This window comes from Natator depressus, chromosome 24, assembly GCF_965152275.1.
Source record: "Natator depressus isolate rNatDep1 chromosome 24, rNatDep2.hap1, whole genome shotgun sequence".
NCBI lineage: Eukaryota > Metazoa > Chordata > Testudines > Cheloniidae > Natator > Natator depressus.
The window spans coordinates 8,971,920-8,994,534 of NC_134257.1; the positions used below are offsets into that span (position 1 = coordinate 8,971,920).

The window sequence follows — 22,615 nt, forward strand, 5'->3', positions numbered from 1 at the left end:
TGTGTCCTGAAATACTAATCTCTGGTCACCTGGCAGTGGCCCTTAAACAGCTCTGATATTAAGCCACTCCATGTAGAACACTGCATTGCAAGAGCATTTCTATGCCAGCATTTTATGCCCAGTGCATGCATTCTATTGGCTGAGTCCTCTTGAGCTGTAGCAAAGTTCTGCTATCCTGTCTTATGCAGAGACAAAACAGAGAAGTTGATAACATTTTGATCTGAACACAAGGATAACATTTGTCCAGTTTATGCTTTTCAATAGCCTGCAGTGAAATACAAGATAAACAGAGCTTTGGGAAATTTTGTTTGCACAATTTTGACTAAAGCAAACAAGAAGTCATGAGGGGGCCTGCAAGTTAGATATTGTATCTCGTCAATAAATACCCATCTATGGAGATATAAAAAATTGCATTTAAAAAGAAATTACAAGCTTTAACGCAGGTGAATAACCCTGGCTGGTGATACGAATTCTGAATACTCATTCAAACCCGTCTGTGTGTGTTCTCCCCTCTAGTTAGAGGAAATGCTGTTTCCTTAAATTTTCTTACAAGTTGTCTGCCAGATGGGATTTAATTTGCTTTTTCCACAAAAATCAGTTTTCTGTCTGATGAAATTACTTTAGATCAAAACTGATGTTCCCTAATAACTCTTCTCTTGTTATGAAACATTTTTCATTTTTAATCAAGGGCATCTCTCTTCAATTTGTACCATTTTCCTAACAGTGCACATTCTCACTTTGGGATTCCTAATTGGCTTCCCATGTATTGAATATGTAGTCCATGATCAAAAATCACTTATTGAGAGCTGTGGGGTTTGTCTTTTTAATATAATTATTTACAGTGTCTTACATACCATTTTGTTAGTCAAATAAGTTGAATTCCTCCTGTGTAAATGAGGTCTTGGAAATGTGTACCTGACTCTGTCTTGCTCCTCTAATGAGTAGATTTGAAGTCTTATCGTGTTCTAGGATTATTTCACTATGTGAAACAGTAAGAAAAGGATGGTAAATGAAACCTTACAGTGGGCTCATAAAGTGACTCAATGCTGTTCTCGTACAACCAGTTTAGAAGCAACACACTGAAGAGGGTTGGCATTTATTGATATAGTCAGCCAACCTTAAAATATTTGCCAAGGGTGATAGGGTGTTCTCAAAGAGGCAATGAATGCTAGTGGTTAGAGAAGTGGTGGCTGGGAGCCAGGATTCCTGGGTTCAGTTCCTAGATCTGCCACTGTATTGCTGCATGACCTTGGGTCGCTACATTTTTCTATTCCTTATTTTTTCATAAAAAGAGGATAATACTGTGACAGGTTCAGTGACAGAGATCCCTTTGGGACTGTGACCTGATGTGCTGAAATTACCTCTGAGCCCATTTTCCCTGCCAGCTTGGGACTCCAGAACCCTGCTTTGTTGAGCCAGACACTCTAGCCTGCTGCAACACAGGCCCAGGGTCCGGGCCACACCCCCAACACTGCAGACCTTAACTAAAAACAGCTCACCAGGTTACCTGTCTCCAGCACCCAGACACCCAGCTCCCAGTGGGATCCAAACCCCAAATCTGTTTTACTCTGTATAAAGCTTATACAGGGTAAATTTGTAAATTGTTCGCCCTCTATATCACTGATAGAGAGATATGCACAGCTGTTTGCACCCCCAGGTATTAATCACTTACTCTGGGTTTATTAAGTATAAAAAGCAGGATTTAAGTGGTTTCAAGTAATAACAGCCAGAACAAAGTAAGTCACAAAGCAAAATAAAACAAAACACGCAAGTCTAAGCCTAATACGTGAAGAAACTGATTACAGGTAATATCTCACTCTGAGATATTCCAATAAGCTTCTTTCACAGACTAGACTCCTTCCTAGTCTGGGCCCAGTCCTTTCCCCGGTATAGTCTTTGTTAGATCCAGCAGACATCTCAAGTGGTAAGCAGGGGATTTATCATGACTGGCTGCCACCTTTGTCCTTCTCCACCCCCTTTTATGGCTTTGGCACAAGGCGGGAATCTTTTGTCTCTCTGGGTCCCCTCCCCTCCTTCTAAATGGAAAAGTACCAGATTTAAGATGGATTTCATTTACAGGTGACATGGTCACATGTCACTGTAAGACCCCTAGTCTCCATTCCCCATGGGCTGGCCCAACCGTACACAGGAAGGCTTTCAAGTAACTAGGGCCATTTACAACTGATTGTTTCTGGAGCACCCTTAATGGCCTCCACTTAATATGTTTACATCAGTGACATCATCTTCTCCTAACTCTAGATATAGAAATAGTACATGCAAACAAATGGGATGAACACACTTAGTAGATTACAAGTTTTTTAATAAAAAGAAGAGGAGGACTTGTGGAACCTTAGAGACTAACAAATTTATTTGAGCATAAGCTTTCGTGAGCTACAGCTCACTTCATCGGATGCATTCAGTGGAAAATACAGTGAAGTTTTTTCATCACACCATACAAGGGTTATTTAGCTTAAAGCATATTCCAGTTATGTCATATTCATAGCATACTTCCTTAAAGCATATGGAGTGCAACGTCGGAAATACTTAAATACCTCCAGAGGGTTGTTGGGAAGGCTTAATGTTTGTAAAATGCCTTCAGACCCTTGGATAGAAGGGGCAGTAGAAGAGCAAAAAAAAAAAAATCTATATTTTATAGCGATAGTTGTTACCTTCATATCAGTGATTTCAGTTTTATAGTTCTCACATCAATGTTGCCTGAAGCGTGTGAGATCCACTTACAGTTTAAATGCCTGTTCTGTAACCTGAAGGGACTCTGTGTGGTGTTGGCTTCTGCCTTTCTCCCTCAGGAGAGAAATCTATTCAGGCTTCACTAACCATGGTTATTCATGTCATGCTTGAACATGGCAGACTTTTATTGTAGCCAATCAGACTCTTTGCAAACATTTATGTCCTATTTATAAACCAGCTGCAGACACCTGTGCCTAGCTAAATTGCCTAGGTTTTTATACACATGCACATGTATGAAACATGTGGTGTTCCTCATAATTAACACTTTTAATCTTGAAACCCAGTGGCAGTGTACAGCTAGCTGGAAGAGTCTAGATGCCCTGTAGAACCTCCGTTCTAGTCTATGCATCATTGCTCTGTTTCTGTAAAGACCTACAGCCTGCTTCTCGTGCTACCCACCGTCTGTAACTATTGTCTAGCTTTCAGTGCATCAGGTAAGAGTCTCTACCAGTTTAGTAGTGGAAGTGAAAGAACATGTAAGATATGCTGAGAAACTGGATATAAATGAGATTCTGCTGTGTATTGCTCCGAGACAGCACCTGTGGTGTTGCTCATTTCTGGCACCAGAAAGATATAAACTGAAGGGAGCTCAGAAAAAAGAAAAGAAATGTGGTGAGGGAGACAGGAGGGGGATTGAATTGAGGAAAGACTAAGCGTGAAGTCCGTATAGCCTGGCTAAGTGGGAGCATAGCAATCTACAAATGTTTTAATACACATGCCAAGCAGCGCGAGAGAGGAATTGCTTACAGTGGACAGGATGGGGATGATATTGGAGACAAGGAAAATATAGATTGAACGTCAGGAGATGCTTTTTGACAATAAGATCTCTTAGATTGTGGAACATAAGAAAGGCCATACTGGGTCAGACCAAAGGTCCATCTAGCCCAGTATCCTGTCTTCTAACAGTGGCCAGTGCCAGGTGCCCCAAAGGGAAGTGGGGAGAAGACCCCCCACTGCTTGGGACACGAAAACTAAACTGGGCAAAAGCCCTGGGGAAGGGTCAGCCTTCTGTGCCGGCTGAGAGGCTGGAGTAGATAATACTTATGTGAAATTAAAGATGAAAATGACCTACGATTCCATAGGGAAGGCACATGCTTATGAGAGGACAGTTGCTAGAGAAGGTGACCCAAGCACTGCTCCCCAAACCACTCATCCTAACTCCTGAGCAGACCACAGGGCTTGCTCCAGATCAAACCAAAATCATCCCCCCGCCCCCCCCCCCCACACCACCTGAGCATAGCAAATGCCTTGTTCTGATCCCTGCAAGATAGTATACTGAGTGACCTTAGGATGCCAGTTATCTGGGCTGTGTTCATAATCAGAGTAAGGTCCATTGTGGTTATTCAGCAGCATCCAGACCTTAGGGGACGGAGTGATTTTAAAACATCACCAGTTAAATGTGGTGCTGTAATATCAAGTAAGTGTTTATATTGGCCCAGAGAGTGCTAGAGTGATACTTAACTATGCTGAGAACCTGAATGAAGGAATAAGGTTTTACTTCCACCTCTCTCTGCTTGGCCTCAGAAGTTAGTTTAATGTCATGATCCCATGTAAGGTAAGCTTACTGTTAATTTTCTAATGCTAGAATGCAGGTCTGCATTGGCTTAATTCAATCTGTTGGACCTTTCTGGGGTTCAGTGTCTGTTATATAGAGACATAGCTTAAGGTTGCTGGCATTCAAGGTCAGTGACTGTGGATCCAACTGGGTGTTTAAATTTTCCAAAATGGCCTCTGTAACAGGACTCAAGGTGGAGATTAATTTTCCGTACTGTGTTGGCACCTCAGCAGAAGAGCAAAGTATATCTCAATGAGCTGCTTGGCATGCAGGAACTTAGCAACAATAAACAATAGGGAGGCCATTTCCTGGCAGTTGACGACTGATTGGAGGAGTAGAGGGCCTGGGGTGTCTCCAGAGGTCCATAATCCAGACAAACTTCCAGGAAATGTCTATGCAGTAGTGTTGTAGCTGTGTTGGACCCAGGACATTAGAGAGACAAGGTTGGGGAGGTTAATATCTTTTATTGGACCTACTTCTGTTGGCAAGAGAGACAAGCTTTCAGGCTTATGTGGAGCTCTTCTAGTGAGAGCCTAGGACTTCTGAGTTCTACTCCTGTCTGACAGTATCTTTGTGCAAGTCACTTCCCTTCTCTCACTCTGCTTCCCTCTTCCTAAAACAGGGATGATGATATGTAACTTTGTAAATGCTTTGAGCTATAGATAAAAAGTGATTTAAGTGCCAAGCATTAGCTCACTTGAGGGGCTGGGAAGCTTAATTGGTTAATGTTTACGAAGCATGTTGTCAAGGAGAAACGTATGAATGCGAAGTATTAAACCATTAAACAGTTAAAAACCCAGAGAATATAGGATGTTGAAGTGATGAGCTGAACTGTGCGTTGCCCTAGATGTATGTACCAGCGCGCTCTTCCTAGCAGATCAAGACTTGGACAGTCCCCTTGAGGAAAGCAGGGTTTCACTCTTAGCATGCTGTTATGTTTATGCCTCTGAGTTCCATTCATTAATTATCCTATTGGACACAATCATAAATCACTATTGCAGTAACTAGGCTTTATTGAATATCTCAGTAGCGTGTGCAATGCATGAAAGTTTCAATATGCATAAATTATGCTGCTTGATTTTTTGTATGTGAAATTATCAGATGCACACACACCAAAGATGAAAATTGACTTGAGCCATGAGGCACAACAAACTTTAAAACAGGAGCAATAATCATAATAAGCTATTGCAGCATTTTGGGGTTTTGGTTGAAAGAGCCCAGAAGATTCTGTGGAAAAAGTGGATGGGTTCAGTGTCATGGATACTTCTGGAGGGTCAGAATATTTGTTTTTAACCAGTTTGCAGCTAGCCCTGCAGTGAGTGTGTTAGCATCAGTGTGGTGGTGGTCAGGAACAAGAAGGAACTGAGTTATCAGAAGTGTGGAGAGGTAGTTTCTGTATAGTGGTCAATGAAATCAGGATGCCAGTCTGAAAGGTAGCATACAGACAGGGTGGTTCTACTTTGGATGGGGATTGTTAAAATAGAAGATGGGAGCTACATGATGTAGTTCAGATGTGTGTATGCTAAAGGACCGAACATTGGACGGCGCAGGGTTTTTAAACATTAATTCTATGGCTGGTGGTTGCCATTGATCATGCTGCCGTGGATGCTATGCAAACATTTCCTCCTATCGCAAGGACACCTACGCTTTCTTAGCCAGCGTAGCTTAGTGAGGGAAAGCTGCTGTCTTCAGGAGGGTGACTATTGACTGCTTTATAGAGTCAGGTGCTACACTTACATTGAAGCATGGAAGCTTTTTGATGTGGACTACAGACAAAAACTAAACCCCTCTGCTCTTACAGAGGATGGAAAAGGACATTAATGTTAACTAGATGGCTACTTTTCTTTTTTACCAACTTCACTTAGTCTTTCATAGGTGTTCTGTTATAAATAATTTTTCCTTTGCTCTCTTTTCCCATGCTATATAGCTTTTGCATGTGCATTTCTAGCATGATCGGTGATGGGGGCACTTCACAGCTTTTAATTCTTTGTCTTTAATGGCAAAATTCAACTATAAACTTCTGCCATTTCAAGTTACAGTTCTGCTGCTCAAAAAGAGTAGAACAATGTTTAACCTGTAAAATACAGCAGCCACATTCACAAATATGTTAATGGTTAAAAGATTTAAGCTGCACTTTAAGCTTGAGGTTTAATCCCACCATAAAATGGTCAGAATTCTGAGAAATATTCCCCAGATTTTGACTTAAAAAAACAACCCAACCTTGACAAAGAAACTGTGTGAGGCTGGTAGAATTAGAGAAAAAGATCTGGGCTCCCTCTAATGGCTCTCTAGGAGTAGAGAACTTTACACTGTTGCCAGATGTGTGGTGTTGCACAGATAGATGAGTAAGTGAACAAAAATAACCATGTTAAGTCAGCACCACAATGGGATTGTGGTGCGAAGATTTTTATCCCAGTGGAAATGGCCAGTTTCAAGGTGAGTGAAATGCTCTAGGGAGGTTTTTGTGTTCAGTATACATACTTTTTTAGTGTCCTGTTTTACAGATGATCACCTGCTCCTTATATTCACAAGAGCATCAGACAGGTAGTAGAAGCTTCTCTTCCATGTGCAGTTTATCCCAACAATTTCAGACTGACTCCTAATTGTAGAACTGTGGGTTCTTACGCACACAACTGTTGCCTTGTAACTCTCTTCTCCCGCTTCCTTAAAACATTTTAGCCTGTCAGACTTGCCCCAGAGAGAGAATTCATCAAATCCCTGATGGCCATTGGAAAGAGACTAGCCATTTTGCCCACCAAAGAGCAGAAGACTCAGCGTCTTATCTCGGAGCTGTCTTTACTTAACCATAAGCTTCCGGCACGCATCTGGCTTCCCACAGCTGGCTTTGACCATCATGTGGTGCGGGTGCCCCACACACAGGCGGTGGTGCTCAACTCCAAGGACAAGGTAAGAGTGGCCGAGCAAGGAAGATTAATTCTCTTGAAGCATTGTAAGATTAGCACTTCCCTTAAAAGCTGACTTCAGAGAACCCAACATTAAGAACGTAGCTCACTGCATCTTCTGAATATTAAGCTAAATAAATAATAATTCACCTTCTCTTAACCAGTCATAAATAAGATTCACCTGGCAGGGTCTGTCGTCACCATATGGTACAGAGATGTAGCAGGTAGAGCGGCACATAGCAGGCTTCCCTGCTGTCATTCTCTGGGCTGCATCACTTGAGAAGGTCAAGGACTCAAGAGACATAGGAAGAGGAGTCCATGCAAGGGTAGCTGGGAGGGGAGAGTCCAGAGAAGGCTTGAGCGAGAGGAAGTTTCCCCAAAGCTTTCTAATGTTGGGTTTGAAATGTTCCTGGATTCATGTTTCTCTTGGCCACTTTCAAACCCTAGCAACAGCCCTTCAGAAAAAGGGCCAAGTTTAATGGTGGCGTGGTTTCAGTGCTGTGTGATAAGGACTGGATTTCAAAGGTGCTGAGCAGCATAACTCCTGTGGAAATAAATGGGACCTGCAGGCATTCAGCATCTGAAAATCCAGCCCAATAATGTCAGAAAAATCGACCAAAGATATTAGGGTAACATTCTTACCTGGGTTATATGTGAGCTACTGGCATCTGGGGCAGAATACAAGGCTACTCTTTTAAAGGGTTGTTTCTGCATGGCTTTGAGCTCTCTGGCCCTGATCTTGAGCACACAAGTGCTCCCATTAACTCCAGTGACACTACTCACATGCTTCAAGTTAAGCATGTACCGATGTGCTTTGCGAGATCAGTGCCAAAATGCTCAGTACCTTGCAGGATTGAGCCCTCCAAGCTCAACGTTTTTTCTTCTGGTGATTGTAAGTTAGTTTTGCATTGATATGAATGTTACTGATGTCTCTTTGGTGCTACTCAAGGTAATTAGCATCTGACCCTAAGCCAGCCTTGTTCCATTTACCTTACTCTGAGCACGTGTCCTTGTGCATTAAACAAGCTGAGATACTTCTGGCTTTAAGATATTGCGATATTATTTTATTAGATCCTCTGATTTTCAGTATAATACAAATGACTATAAACCCCTTCTTTCATTCCTTCTTCATCTGGAATGTAAATTAAAGGTATATTTATTAGTTACATACTTTAATCGCCTACCAGTCATGGTACCCCTGAAAATTTTGGAGAGAGCAGCAGGATCTAGGACTCAGAGTCAGGAACTCCCAAATGTGGCACTAACTTGGTCTGTGACACACAAACCTCTGTTTTCCCATTTGTAAAAAGATTTAGCTGATCCCCATTGTATTTGGAAGACACCGATTATTATTAGTCACAGGATTATGGTAGCAAGTATGAGCCCTAGTCCTGGACCAAGACCGAGGAGAAGGGACCAATCTAAGGATCAGATGAGAGAGCAGGTAGATTGATTGATTAATGTTCAGGGTGGTTTGATGATGGAATAGCTAGATACTGGCCAGTGTTAAAAGTGAACTGCAAAGCAAGAGAGAAATGAAGGACTCAAACTCTGGCCAGTGTAAGTTGTGTAGCCCTGTGTCAGTGACATTTGTTTCCGCTTCCCTCAGGCTCCCTATTTAATCTACGTTGAAGTACTTGAATGTGAAAATTTTGACACCACTAATGTGCCAGCCCGGATCCCAGAGAACCGCATCCGGACCACGAGGTCTGTGGAGAACCTGCCAGAATGTGGGATCACTCATGAGCAGAGGGCCAGCAGCTTCACAACTGTTCCCAACTATGACAACGATGATGAAGCCTGGTCTGTGGATGATATTGGGGAACTGCAGGTGGAGGTGAGGCAGCCAAACTCCCCGTCACTAAGACTAGAAACCCAATGGGGAAAATAAGTCCCAGCCATAGAACTGTGTTCCCTGTTATAAGGAAGAGGGGACATATGGTGCAGTCTGTTCTCAGAGGGACCTCCCCATCTCAGCCGGCTCCTGTTTTGGTGACTCCTTGCAGCCAAGGGGGCCTGGATGCTGTTCTCTGTGGAATATGCTACCAACATTGAGAGCAGCCAGAGCGGAGTCACTTGAGTGGAATGCACAAGGGTTTGCCTCTTTGCCATGCTCAGCATGATGCCTCTACAGCTTTGTCTGTAATGTCTTACTCCTTCCCTTTTGGCATGTCCCGCAGTGAGAGAGCACTGAGTTAGCTGCAGCTCGGCAGCATTCTAGAACTAGTTGGTGAACAAGGGGCTTCCCAACCGTGATCGTGGTAGGAGTAGCTGCCTGGCTTGTAAAGGAAAGATGTGTGCAAGAGAATTTCTCTTGTGAGCAGCCTCTTGTGCACTGAAAGCGTTTGTACAATGCAGCACATCCCAGGCACTGAGTGTAAACCGCAGTGTGAAATCTGCATCCTAACACATTAAAATGCCGTGGCTCGGAGATCGAAATAGCAAGCCTGTCTGGAGCCCCGGATTCAAATCTTGGCAGGAGAGACTCAGTCATTCATCCCACCAAGGTAGATAATCGAATGCTGTGCAGTTCACTCTGTGCCTGTTCTTCTTGTTTGGATGAGACCTTAAAAATTGGGCCTGTCTGCTCTGCATGGCTATTAGGTCCCATGGGACGCTTCACATAGCCAGGGTTTGCCCTGCTGTTGGACAGTGTGTAAGCTCGCCTCCTTCATCCTAGAAGTGGCTGCATTTCAGTGGCTCTGAACGTGATTAATGGATCCTTTGGACTGAAAGGTTTATAAATGTAACATTTTATCATTTTGCACTAAGGAGAACACTGAGACTTTCTGGTCTGTAACTCAGTCTTGTGTCTCTTTCCAGCTTCCAGAGATGCACACCAACAGCTGTGACAATATTTCCCAGTTCTCCGTGGACAGCATCACCAGCCAAGAGAGCAAAGAGCCTGTGTTCATAGCAGCTGGTGATATTAGGTAACAGTGAGTTTACGTTGTGGGTGGGAGATTTCCCTTACTGTAAAGACCGCAGAGCTGGAGATGGGTTTCACTGTCTTTATTTAAAACAAGCCTTTGTGTTGGGTGGGGAAGAGTAACACCAGGTATCTCCATTAAATCTCTGGAGAAAAAGCCCGTTAGTCAGTACTCCTCATCTTTCTCACTAGGCCTGAGCATCAGGTGCCCTGTATGTTCCTGGACTGGAGGCAGGTGAGGGCTGAGTAGTGGCTGGGTGTAATGGGATGTGCAGTATGAATTAATTCCAAAGCCTCTTCTAAAGAGATGCACTTATTAGCTGGGTAGTGGGTTCTCTTTCACTTAAGCAAAGCTCAGTGTCAGGTCTGAGTATCTTTGAAAACTAGGAGCAAGACCAAAGTCAAAAGGTAAATTCTTCATCAGGTGAGTCAACTGACCAATTAGTAGCCATTTGGTGATATATGTGTGGCATGAGTATGCATGTTACAACAGATCTGAGATCTCGGAAGCTAAATAGGCTTAGGCAAGGTCAGTACTTGAATGCACGATCTCCAAGACAAACATGAAGTACTACAAGAGCTGGAGTTGATGGAGTTCTTCTTTTGAGAGAGTACTGATGCAACCTCTTAGCTCGCTTTAGGAGGTGCAGTGTTGCTGAAAATTGACTCACTTGAATGAGACTAAAGACTGCGGTTCTGCCCATGTGTGGTTCCAAAGACTTAGTGGTGTAAGCCCCATTTTCCTAATTTGAAGGAGTAAATTCAGCCCATGGAAAATCAACCTCTGCTGTTTCCGTTAGATACAGCATTCTTCTTCATCCCCTACCTTAAACTGTTGTTTAACAGTGCAACAACCCTACACAGCTTTACATTCCACTCCAAAATGGGGTCTGCATGTCAGTGATGGGTGACGTGATCCCTGACAATACAAGCTTTGTAAGTGCTTTGGGCTAATGTGTGTATGATGGCATTGGATTGTCACTGAAACCTCTCTTTTGGGGAAAGCAGACTTGCGTTTTTAATGACTTTACTTTCTAGACGGCGCCTCTCGGAGCAGCTTGCACACACCCCGACAGCTTTCAGGAGAGACCCTGAGGATCCGTCTGCTGTTGCCCTGAAGGAGCCCTGGCAGGAGAAAGTCAGGTATGAGTGAAGGAGGTGGGGTACATGGGAAAGCTGAATTGCCCCCATTCCTGTAATAGGTCTGTGTTGAAATCCCAGCTTCGTCTCTGTGGAATAGCTTCCCTTGTGGCTGCCTGTGCTGATTTGCTCTGTAAGTAAATGTGGAGCCTCAGCTTTGGGCGCTGGTTGCCTTTAGGGAGCAAATATTGACTCAGATTCAATATTTCCAAAACAGAAGGTCTCCATACACAGCAGTGATTGATTTAGGCTCTGTGTTCCAGGGTGCTCTGAGTCCCGCAAGTTTGGTGCTTGGCTTATTCTTTTGGAGGGGGTATGATTGTGGATGGGAGGGGAAGTGATAGAAAAGGGCCTTATTTCCTTCCAGTGCTGCTTAATTCCTGCTGCTGTACAGTTTGGCATCTTCTCTGCTTGTTTAACACTTATCTATGGCACTTCGTCAGGGCCCCATTGTGTCAGTGCTGTATAAACATAATAAACGACTGTCCCGGCTCCAAAAACTGACAGTCCTAAAGCCCCAGGTCAGCAAAATACTGAAGACTATCCCTGTTTAGCAAAGCATTTAAGCACATGCTAGCAGTGAAAGAGAAACATCCCGAGACTAGAAATTCTTGAATCAAAATCCACCTCTTGGTACTGCCTTACAGCTGCTGTCTTGTTACTATGCTGCTGTGCTAGGCTCTTTCCAGAGATGCCCTGAAGGAGGCAGAGGCTCTCCTCTCTCTTTAACTCTTTGTGATTTCCCCACAGGCGGATCAGGGAAGGCTCCCCTTATGGCCATCTTCCAAACTGGCGCCTCCTCTCGGTGATTGTCAAATGCGGAGATGACCTCAGGCAAGAGTTGCTAGCGTTCCAGGTCCTTAAACAACTGCAGGTAGGAAAGAGCAAGACACCTCCCACTAGTGCTGTGGGTCCGTAAACGCAGCCCGTTGGTGCGTTTGACTCACAACTGTCTTTCTCTTTCAGTCTATTTGGGAGCAGGAACGCGTGCCCTTGTGGATCAAGCCATACAAAATCCTCGTCATCTCCGCAGACAGCGGCATGATCGAGCCGGTCGTCAATGCAGTGTCCATCCACCAAGTCAAGAAACAATCCCAGCTCTCGCTGCTGGACTACTTCCTCCAGGAGCATGGCAACTACACGACCGAAGCATTTCTGACGGCCCAGAGGAATTTTGTGCAGAGCTGTGCTGGATACTGCCTGGTGTGCTACCTGCTACAGGTCAAAGACAGGTGGGCCCTGTGTGTTGGAGTGAAGAGGCTGCAGTCTGAGCACAAAGAATTTCCTTGCTCACCAGGCCTTGGGACCAACCACTGGGGGGCGGCAATCAGGGAATTGCTGTCTTGAGTCTTGCCTCTTAGAGAAGTGTATTAAACCCCCCAAAGGGGATAGTAAGGTTTGAAGGACTTTCCAAAATTGCATCCATTACTCAAGATGCCACTTACCTCATTCCGTGCCTTCCCCACCATCAGGGAATCCCTGAGAGCAGAGGCATCCTCTCATGGTGCTTGCTGGGGAGTCAGAACAGTGGGAAGTGGCTGGTGTATGACCACAGGGGAACCTGAAATTTGAGTAGTGGGAGTTCGTTTGTGTTGAAGCCATGCTGCTCGGAGCATTTGCTGTGTAATTGCAGGGCTGTTTTGTAAGCAATAAATCCCCATATATGTACCTAGTTAAAATGTTATTTTTTGGTAGTGTTGTACAAGAGGCAGAGAAAAGAGGCAAGCAGAGAAAATTTGCAGCCCCGTGTGCACTTGGCATTAACAGGAGATGCTGCTGACTTAAACTGAAGCCAGTACCTATTTGCTTTGTCAGTGCTCAAGCAGTTGCTCCTTCGCATTGGGTGAGGACTTTACAGCTCTTTACTCTGTGGGTGCGTGGTTCTCCGGCTCCAAGTGACTGGCAGGGAGATGGCGTCTGAAATATGAGCTTGTTGACAGTTTTTTCTCTCTCGTTCTCTTTCCCCTTCAAGGCACAATGGCAATATATTGCTGGATGCAGATGGACACATCATCCATATAGATTTTGGGTTCATTCTCTCCAGCTCCCCCAGGAACCTTGGCTTCGAGACATCTGCCTTCAAGCTCACGTCGGAGTTCGTTGATGTAAGTGAGCTATAGCTAAATTCTGCCATGAAGGGAAAGGGTCTTGTGGTTTGAGGCACAAGATCAGGAGCCAGGAAACCTGAGTTCTGTTCCCAGATTTGGAAGGGAGTGTGGTCTAGTGGTTAGAGCAGGGGACTGGCACCCCAGACTCTTGGGTTCTCTTCCATACACACTTTCTCTGTGATCTTGGACAAATCCCTTCTTCTCTGTGTATCAGTTTCCCCATCTGTACAAGAGGGATGATCCCTATTTCTTGTAGAAGAGTAGTTATGAGAATTGTAATTGATTTCTGCAAAGTATTCAAATGAAGGGCACTATAGAAGAGTTAATTCTTATTCCTAAAGAACTCTCAGATCCTAGGAAGAAAGTTGATATAGAAGAGCAAAGTCTTACCATAAAATTAGATCCTTCAAATAAATGTGCCTTTTAAATAATTCCTGGTGTGCTTTCCCAGCTGTCTTTGCTGGCAGGGCTGCTGTTGGAATTTCCTCTCTACGGAACGCTTTTGGCATGTCACTAGAACCCGTGCTCACTGTCTGATCTGCTTTCCAGGTCATGGGCGGTCTGGATGGTGATATGTTTAACTACTACAAGATGCTGATGCTGCAAGGCCTCATCGCTGCCCGAAAGCACATGGATAAAGTCGTGCAGATTGTGGAGATAATGCAGCAAGGTATGGCACTGCTTTCCAGCCTCATGGCTCCAACCTGCTCTTACACATGACAGGATACCTATGGGCATTTCACACACCTGTGCTGGGAAAGGGGAGACAGCTGTGACTAGATGCAGAATTTTGCTTCCTGTCTCTGCCCTCCAGATGGTCTTTCGTTTCATTGCGCAGCATTGGGCAAGTGTTCCCAGGCAGAAGACGGACATGAAAATCTGGCAGTTCAGACGATATTAGTCTCTGGGATCTTCGTGCGAGATCCGCGTCGGCTGCATGATGCATCCGCATAAGACCATTTGAATTGTAGCGATTTGAATATAGAGGATGGATGGAGGAGGTCTTGTGTAATGGTGAGAGCAGGGGATTGCGACTCAGGTCACCGGGGTTCTATTCTCCGCTCTCCCACTCACTCTGCGTGACTGGAAGAGTCATTTAGGGGCCTGATTTTCAGAAGTGCTGAGCAGCACCTGTGAGTCCAGCTTAGGTCAATGGGAGCAGCAAGTGCTGTGACTTAAATTTTCCCTTAAGTGGGATCCCTGCCTCTCTGAAGGCGTTGTGGGGATTAGAGTATAGAAAGCTCTTTAAGCTCCTGTGAGGAAAAGAACTAGAGGAGAATTATCATGACACTCCTGAAAGCATTGCATAGAACTAAGCATTCAGTCAAATTGCTAATGCCGGGAAACTGTAGCATGCTTTGATCCTATCTCATTCTGTGTATGTCGTCTAACTCCTATTTAACTACTGTGTGTGTGTGGGTTCTATGGAAAGATAAATAGGTTTGGCAGGACCGAGCTTCTGAAGAGCAGGCATCTAGCTTGCTGATCTTGACTCCTTTATTTAAAATGTAATTTGCAACGTTGCCTGCCATGGGGAAAATTGTTTGCCAATCATAATGCTCCTGCGGACACTTGAAGTGTGGAGAGAAGCAAGCCAATAACTGAGTGTGTGTCAGTTTGTCCTCTAGATTGCCAGAGATGTTACGGAGAAAGTCAGCAGAGCCAGGTCCATACGGTAGCGCAGGTCATCTGTGAGTGTCAGGAAGCAGAATAGAATATTCACAGATAAGTTTCTATTGTATGAGATCTTAAAGGGGCTAGCAGCCCAGTGCTCCCCAATTAGTAGCGTATGTACTGGGACTGGCACTCTGAGCTCCCCCCACCCAATCCTCATGAGGGGAACCTCTGTGCAAGGATGGGGGTGCCACGGCTGCCTGCCCTCCATCCAGCTGTGCATGTTCAAATCTGCCATGGAGCTTTGCTTTTTCTTGCATGCACCAGGCAAGGTCCGAGCACAGTGGCAGGTTAGAGCAGCCCCAGTTGAGTGGGATGGGGTAGGCATTGGCTGGGACAACTGAGATCTTAGTCTGATAAATGTTCCACTTTATCAACCTCACTGCAGCAGAATTATATTCACTACATTCCCCTTACAGGACCAGGGAAACGGTCCCTAACGCAAGCATTCAGGGGTTGCATCACCAAGCTACAGCTTTGCAGCTGGGATCCTATGGTCAGGTCGTCTAATGGTTAGAGCCGAGAGTGTTGGGAATCTGGGTTCTGTTGCCAGCCTGGTCATAAGAGCAGAGGGAAAAAGAAATCAAAAATGTTGTAGATATTGTAACTTTATTTCCCTACTATACTATAACACACTTAGCTACCTAAGTTAGAGGAGTGGAAATAACCATCCAATTTTATACCATGGCACAGTGTAAGGTCGCACCTAGCTGTAAGTGAATTGGGTCTGTTCCCCTTTAAAATTACACAGAGGGCAATAACCAGTCTTAATCTATTTACCGTATATACTCATTCATTAGCCCATTCGTTTATAAGCCGACACCCCAAGATGGATAGGTAAAAATAGTAAAAACTGAATGACCTTTTCATAAGCCGACCCTATATTTCAGGGGGTGGCAAACTTCGGCTCCTGGCCCATCAGAGTAAGCCGCTGGCGGGTTGGCACGATTTGTTTACCTGGAGTGTTCGCAGGCACGGAGCCTCTCAGCTCCCTGTGGCCGCGGTTTGCCATTCCCAGCCAATGAGAGCTGCGGGAAGTGGCGCGCCACTTTCCGCAGCTCTCATTGGCTGGGAACGCACATCCCGCAACTCCCAATGGCTGGGAACGGCGAACCGCGGCCACAGGGAACTGAGGGGCTCCGTGCCTGCAGATGCTCCAGGTAAACAAAACGACCATGTATTAGATATTCGATTCAATGATTTCATAGAGTTTAAAATCATCACACATTTGATGTAGACCTGTTTATAAGCCGATCCCCGCTCTTTGATGCGTCACTTTTTTTACCAAAAATATTCAGCTTATGAACGAGTATATACGGTAATTGTTTTGCCGGATATTAATGTCAGTGTTTTGATGATGCCTACACAGTGCCCTCTCTCTGCATTGTGTTGCAGTCTCTTACTCCTAATTAGTTCGCAGCTCTTCCTGCGGCATGTAACCAGGCTTGAAGCAGTTCATAGATTCATAAAGGTTAAGGCCAGAAAGGATTGTTATGACCACGTAATCTGGCCCCCTGGCTTCCTCCAACATAGTTACCACCCCAGTACATTAAAAACACCGTTTACCTCCACACACGCCCAGTTACGGGGAGAGTTACAACCTCATTCATCAGCTCTTGCACGCTGACCTCTGCACGCCTGTCTGGCCGCTCAGGCTAGAGCACAGGTAGAGGCAGCCTTGTTGGACCATTTCCAAAAGACTTGTTGCTGGTGTGGTTCAACACTTCCTTTGCAGTCCAATAGCCCAGACTGTAAAATCCTCCAGCACCAAGCAAGGATGCTGCACACGTACAGAATAACTAGTTGGTAACCCTCACACTGAATCAGCAGCTCTTCCTCCCTCCCTCCCTCCCTCCCCTCTCCCGCTGCATTTGGCTGAAGTTGCACGGCAGGGTGAGTTGGGAAGAGCCTGTGTAAGGGTATTGCAGTTCAAAGTCTGTGTGGTGCAGTGGGGGAAGGAAATGGGGAATAACTCACATTCCTCCACTGGGCACCTGTTTCAAGCATCCACCGAGGTATTCCTCACCTGGCAGAGACTGGCTTTCAACTACAGATCAACCAGTATTGTGTTGGGATCCAAGGGGGACTTTAAAGTGGTCGCTTAAGAAATAGGGGTGGTTCCTTCATTTGGGCTTTGCCTACTTTCCTGTATTAGAAGCTCTTTAACTAAACTACCTTAAGCACCACTCAGCACACAACCATAACGTTGTGTCAGCCGGTTTGTTAACCCTAGAATGGACGAGTTAGCCACCCCCAGATAATGGGTGAAAGGTGTGTCCTTGCTTATACTGAGGGCCAGCTCTCCAGTTGCTGTGAATGGCTGCAGTGCCGTTGGAACTAGTGGGGCCAGATTCCCAGCAGGCATATGTCTGTGCAACTCCATTGGAGTTGATGGCGCGACTCCATTTTACACCAGCTGACAATGGGGCCCAATGCTGTGGTTGTGAACGCATGTTCCTGTCGCTTCCCAGGGCAGACAAGACCTTAAAGGGACCCTCTGTGCAGGTTTCCCCGTCATTACCAGACGGCAGTTGCAAAACGTGCCTCCAAAACCAGGCTGCTCTGACTCTCAACTATTCTGTGTAAGTTCTTCCCACTGCTCCAGAATTTGCTGTTAACTCTGCTCCTTGTCTCCTCCTATGTCCCCATCCCCACCCCTGATGTGTTAGGTTCTCAGCTGCCCTGTTTCCATGGCTCCAGTACCATCCGCAACCTGAAGGAGCGTTTCCACATGAACATGACGGAGGAGCAACTGCAGATGCTCATTGAACAGATGGTGGACGGCAGCATGCGGTCAATCACCACCAAGCTCTATGATGGCTTCCAGTACCTCACCAACGGCATCATGTGACAGCTGCGCCCCTGCCACCGACTCAAGGATGGCTTTTGCCGCAGCCACAGTGCCCAGCTGGAGACCTGCCACCTGGCCGAGGGAAAAGGTCTTGCCCCCTGTGGTGAAGGGAGCTGAGCAGTAGCACCTCCCGGGTGCCAGGTTTAACAGACTCGCAAGCCACCACCAACAAAAAACAGTGTTCAGAGAAACAAAATCCACGTGTGAAATTGACTAAAAACGAAAAGGATCATGTGACAACCATTGCGATCACGTTTAATGTGACCGCGGGGTCCAGGCGTTGGTGAGACAAAGCCATCAGCGCTCTGTGGACAACAGAGCATCTGCTAGACACCAGAACCATGTGTACATCAGTTCCTCCCACCTTTATTTCAGTATTATGCCTGTTGATGTCCTGTGAACTCTTCCACAATCTCATAATCGTTTAGGGCCTGGGGTGGAGGGGGCCAAAACCATCCTTCTCCCTGAGTCTGGAATTTGCCGATATTTTGAGCCTTCTGCTAGCACCACTTGAATGCAGTTGAGGTGAATCCCCATCAACCCCCAACCCTGCATGTTCCTGTACAGTGTTCTCAGCATTATTTGACTCTCCTGATGTTGATTTGGCTTTTTTCACCCTTTGCACATTTTAATGTAAGTTTAAGTTGCAAGTTAGACAACAAACGTGTCTTGAGATCATAGGTCACTAGACACAACCCATGTAGCACAGTCTTAACCTTCTGGAGCATAGGGTTATTAGGACTTAGAACTTTTTGTTTCCTTTCATCCACGTCTCTCATAGTCTGGCCATGCAACGGCATGCCCGTCTGTCTGTCTTTGGGCACCTTTTTGTCTTTGTTCCACAAATCTGGGGCTGTGAAGCTTTCCCCTGCAATAATATCAGACTTCATACTTCATGGGTTTGTGCCACACTGAATGTCTTGTCCTTGGCTGATGATCCTGGTGATGCAGTAGCCTGGCCCTGAACTCACACCGCCTTGAACTCAGCAGTGGGGCTGCACGTTGCTTTGTGTGTGGTATCCGCACAGGGGTTACATTTCCGTGGATGATGAGTTTTTACATCTACCTGGATCGGACCTCTATATGCAGAATGTTCCCCTGGAGGTTATAACCTGTCCCATCCCTCCTCGGTGGTGTACTTTGGCCTGAGCCAAGTTTCATGGCTCCCAGGGAGTGAGGCAAAATGTGGACTGATTTTGCTAGTTTTCTTCCTAGGGTAACTGAAGGCTAGTCTAAACTTATCCATCTTACCTTGCTTACACACCTAACTAGAGTTCAGGAGACGGGTTGATCTTTAGTTTTGCAGCAAGCAGGGCATAGCTAGTGCCTTTTTTCAGTTTTGAGTAAAGAAGTGATCGTGCTAATTTTTCATCCCCAGAAACAGGTCAAAAGCAGATGCTGACAAGCACAAAGTTATTGCAAAGAACCAGTAGAACACAGCTGTGAAGTTGTAAGGCCAGGCTGTTTGGCTTATAGATCCAGGGCATGGAAATCACTCTATGCTGGGCTGATTTCATTTTTAAAACTCCCTTTCCGCTACTGTCCAGCTGAAAACATCTGTACTTTATAAAGAGCAAGAAGGTTTGATTTGTTGAAGCTTCTCCATTTCTGTGTATTAGTATAACTCTATTCAGACAAGTCCCTTCCCTTGTCCTCTCTCCCCTCAGTGTATTCAGACTTCTTGCAGCTGCTGATCAGATGGTGGAATCCCCTACTACTTGAGTGTGTGTGATTTGTTACCTCAGTCCTGGTTCTCCTCCATCCCCCATTGACTCCTGTATGTGGACTCTCATGTTAATAGGTGTTTGTTTAGTGCTACTTTGCCATGTTGATTATTTAGCCTTTTTTTGAACTGTATTTTAACATTATGGGATAGAGGTTTCTGGCAGGAAGAGGCAGTATTTCCAAGTTTTGCAACCAGAAGTTCAAACCACTGCATATGCTCCTGCAGCCCAACAGATGAGCAGCAACCTAGGCTTCACTGTCTCCCAATTGCAATTAAAACATACAGGTCGTGGGGAGGCGTAATCTTCTGTCACTTCCTGTTCTCAAAACCAGTTATTCTTGTTACCAGTTTGGAAATGGATTGGCAAAATGTAAGTTATGGCTTTTTACTGTCCACTGAAAGAATTATGAAAGGTCTGAAACATTGACTTTGCAAGGAGTGGAGAACGCTTGGGTAGCAATATGCTGATCCTTGCAGGTGGGAATAGAAAAGGACCTAGTGCTAGTTTCATTACCAAAAAAACACTAACCTAGTTGCTTTTGTCTGTTCGTTCCATTTTTTAATTTTTCCCTTTAAGTTCTTCCTTGTAACTGCTCTTGTGACCCAGCTGTTCCCGGAGCAGCCAGCAGGGGCTCAGAAAAGGGGCCGTAGATTTTAAGGAACAATCTGAATTTCTGTGGGAAAGACCCAGCATTGCAGTGCCAGAGGGGTGGAGCTAGAAATGATAGAATTGTTTGGATGATCAGTGTGTGGGGCAGGGTGGTATCGCTCTAATATAAGGACAAAAAGTAACTATGAATGTTGGAAAAATGAGTGATACTTGTCACATGTTGTAGCTTACAAGCAGATTTGCAGGCTGCTGTGTTGAATGGGGTTACACTTCTGTAATCCACTTGGCAGTGGTAATTGTGAGGGTAGCAATTATTTGTAGGAGCAGCCCATGACGTGTTGGTCATTTTGGCTACTACTGAGTTTCAGAGCAGAGAAAGGATCATTTTAAAACTTTGCAATTGCCTTGTTTTTTTGGTGGGGATCACTGGGATTTAACTTTTGGGTCAAATTTAGGCTTAGTTTACTCATTTGTATGTCACTTAGCAGCCTGTTGAATTGTCGGAAAACTGCTTTAGTTGCTAACTTCGTGTTTCAGCTCCTGCCGCGACTCAAGCTTGTTTGGCCGTAAAAAGCCGTGAGCAGACACTTCAAATGACTCCATCTTGCTTTTTAGCTTCCCCCTCTGCATTTATCCTGACCTGGAAATGAACTGCAACCAAGTTCCCCTTTAATGTAGCAAATGGCATACGGATGCCCAGTGATCGGATGTACTGAGCCCATAGTAGCAGCATTGCTGCAAGTGGCAAATTAGCAAGTGAAATAATGTCCCTGTATACAAATTACCCAGCCAGTTGGGTGACTTCTGCAGATTGTTGCTACTTAATCTGGATGGGATCCTTTGGAATGTAGTTTTCATTTAAAATCCTCATGGAGAGTACATTTTAACAGCTAAAAGGGGATGGGCTGCATGACGGCAAGAGGAGAGGGACAAAAATAAGATCCTAATAGGCCATACTAATGGCCTCTCCTTGAGCTGAAGCGAACACCCTTTCTGACAGCTGCTGCTGGCTACACGGACTGTGTGAGAACCTTTCAATGTGTGGGGACTTTTTATTTTCCTATTCAGTAAGGATGGGCCAAACTCAGAAATAAAATATACAACCAGAACTTGATTTCTAATAAAATGTCCTTTTTTAAAAAAACAGAAAAGCTGGTGCAGAAATTGTTGATTGCGTCTTGTTAAGCCGTCAGCAATTAAGAAAAAGCTTAAAGGGGAAAGCTCTGGTGGGAAAGATTGCTTTGTGTTTCGTACGTATTCCAAGCCTGCCTCTTTCTGTCACACCCGTAGGCTTGCATAAAACAGATTAAATGCATGTAGGTAGAGTTTGACCCCGAAGGATCACTGGGGGCAGATCTTGAACTTAACTGTGGGTTTCAGGACAGATCTAGTTTTTTTAACCTCCTTTGAATACTAATCCTCATTAGAGGATTTCCAAGCACTACACACAGGTGAGTGAGCATTATCCTCATTTTACACGTGGGGAAACTGAGGCACCCTGATATGACTTGATGAAGGTCATGCAGTGAGTCAGTGGCAGAGCAGAAGGATGGTCTTATGCTTAAGGTGCTGGAATTAGACTCGGGGAATGGAAATGTCTAAATATGTCCCAACCTTACCTGGTAGATTTTCTCCTGGTGGGTATTGGAGTCAGATCAGCTAGTGATGGGAATGAGATTTTACTTGAGTTAGCAGCCCTACCAAGCTAGCTCAGCTATGGCGGAGTGGGAGTTGGGTTCTGTTCCCCCTCATGCATCATTAACAGAATGGTTGACTGAGGTTGAATCGCTAACGTCTGTGCCACACCAGGGTGAGACAGGTCTCACTGAGGGAGCTTCTAACAGTCATGAGGATGCACGGGTGTCCCTGAGATCTGCCTGCAGAACTATCGTTACCGGGGATGATGCAGGTGAAAGAATGAGCCCCGCTTCCCGTTTGGATCTCAAGGTGGATTGTTGAGCATGTAGGTGATGGAGTCGGAGGCATTGAGCCGGGAGCCCAGCGAGGCCTTTCGGAGAAGAACCCCGCCTCAACGTTCTGAGACCCGTTTGTCAGTCGCTGCAGGCCAGTTCCAGTCGGGGTGTAGACAAGGAGGCTGCGTTGTGCCAGCGTGTGTCCACGGAGCTCCCAAACACCTGTCTGATGGGACTGATGAAGTCACGAATAACCTCTGCCAGCTGGAGCTCTCTGCTTTCCATAAGAGCACCCTCATCCCTACCTCCTTGAGGAAGAGACAGAGGCTCCAGGAGAGGAGACTTCCTCAGTCAGGCATGTCAGTAGCAGAGTTTGGGATCTTGACTCCCATCCTCTGACTCCCCATCCTGGGCTGCATTTGACCCAACCCTGGAGATGGGAAAGGCTCTGTATCCCA

At 45.4% G+C, this 22,615-nt stretch overlaps 1 protein-coding gene across 2 annotated transcripts in view; it reads left to right on the top strand.

Moving 5' to 3' along the window:
- PI4KB (phosphatidylinositol 4-kinase beta) overlaps nt 1-22,170 on the top strand; it is a 58,262-nt gene extending 36,092 nt beyond the window's left edge. Inside the window, exons 5-13 of one of the 2 annotated variants that reach the window (XM_074939126.1) lie at nt 6,983-7,210; nt 8,816-9,043; nt 10,030-10,139; nt 11,174-11,278; nt 12,026-12,149; nt 12,242-12,507; nt 13,248-13,380; nt 13,933-14,053; nt 17,727-22,170. In XM_074939126.1, the coding sequence (XP_074795227.1) occupies nt 6,983-7,210; nt 8,816-9,043; nt 10,030-10,139; nt 11,174-11,278; nt 12,026-12,149; nt 12,242-12,507; nt 13,248-13,380; nt 13,933-14,053; nt 17,727-17,908 (1,497 nt within the window). In that variant the 3' untranslated portion in view covers nt 17,909-22,170. The remainder of the gene's footprint in view (nt 1-6,982; nt 7,211-8,815; nt 9,044-10,029; nt 10,140-11,173; nt 11,279-12,025; nt 12,150-12,241; nt 12,508-13,247; nt 13,381-13,932; nt 14,054-17,726) is intronic. The other variant, XM_074939127.1, reaches the window with a different exon arrangement.
- Nucleotides 22,171-22,615: the final 445 nt, after the last annotated feature.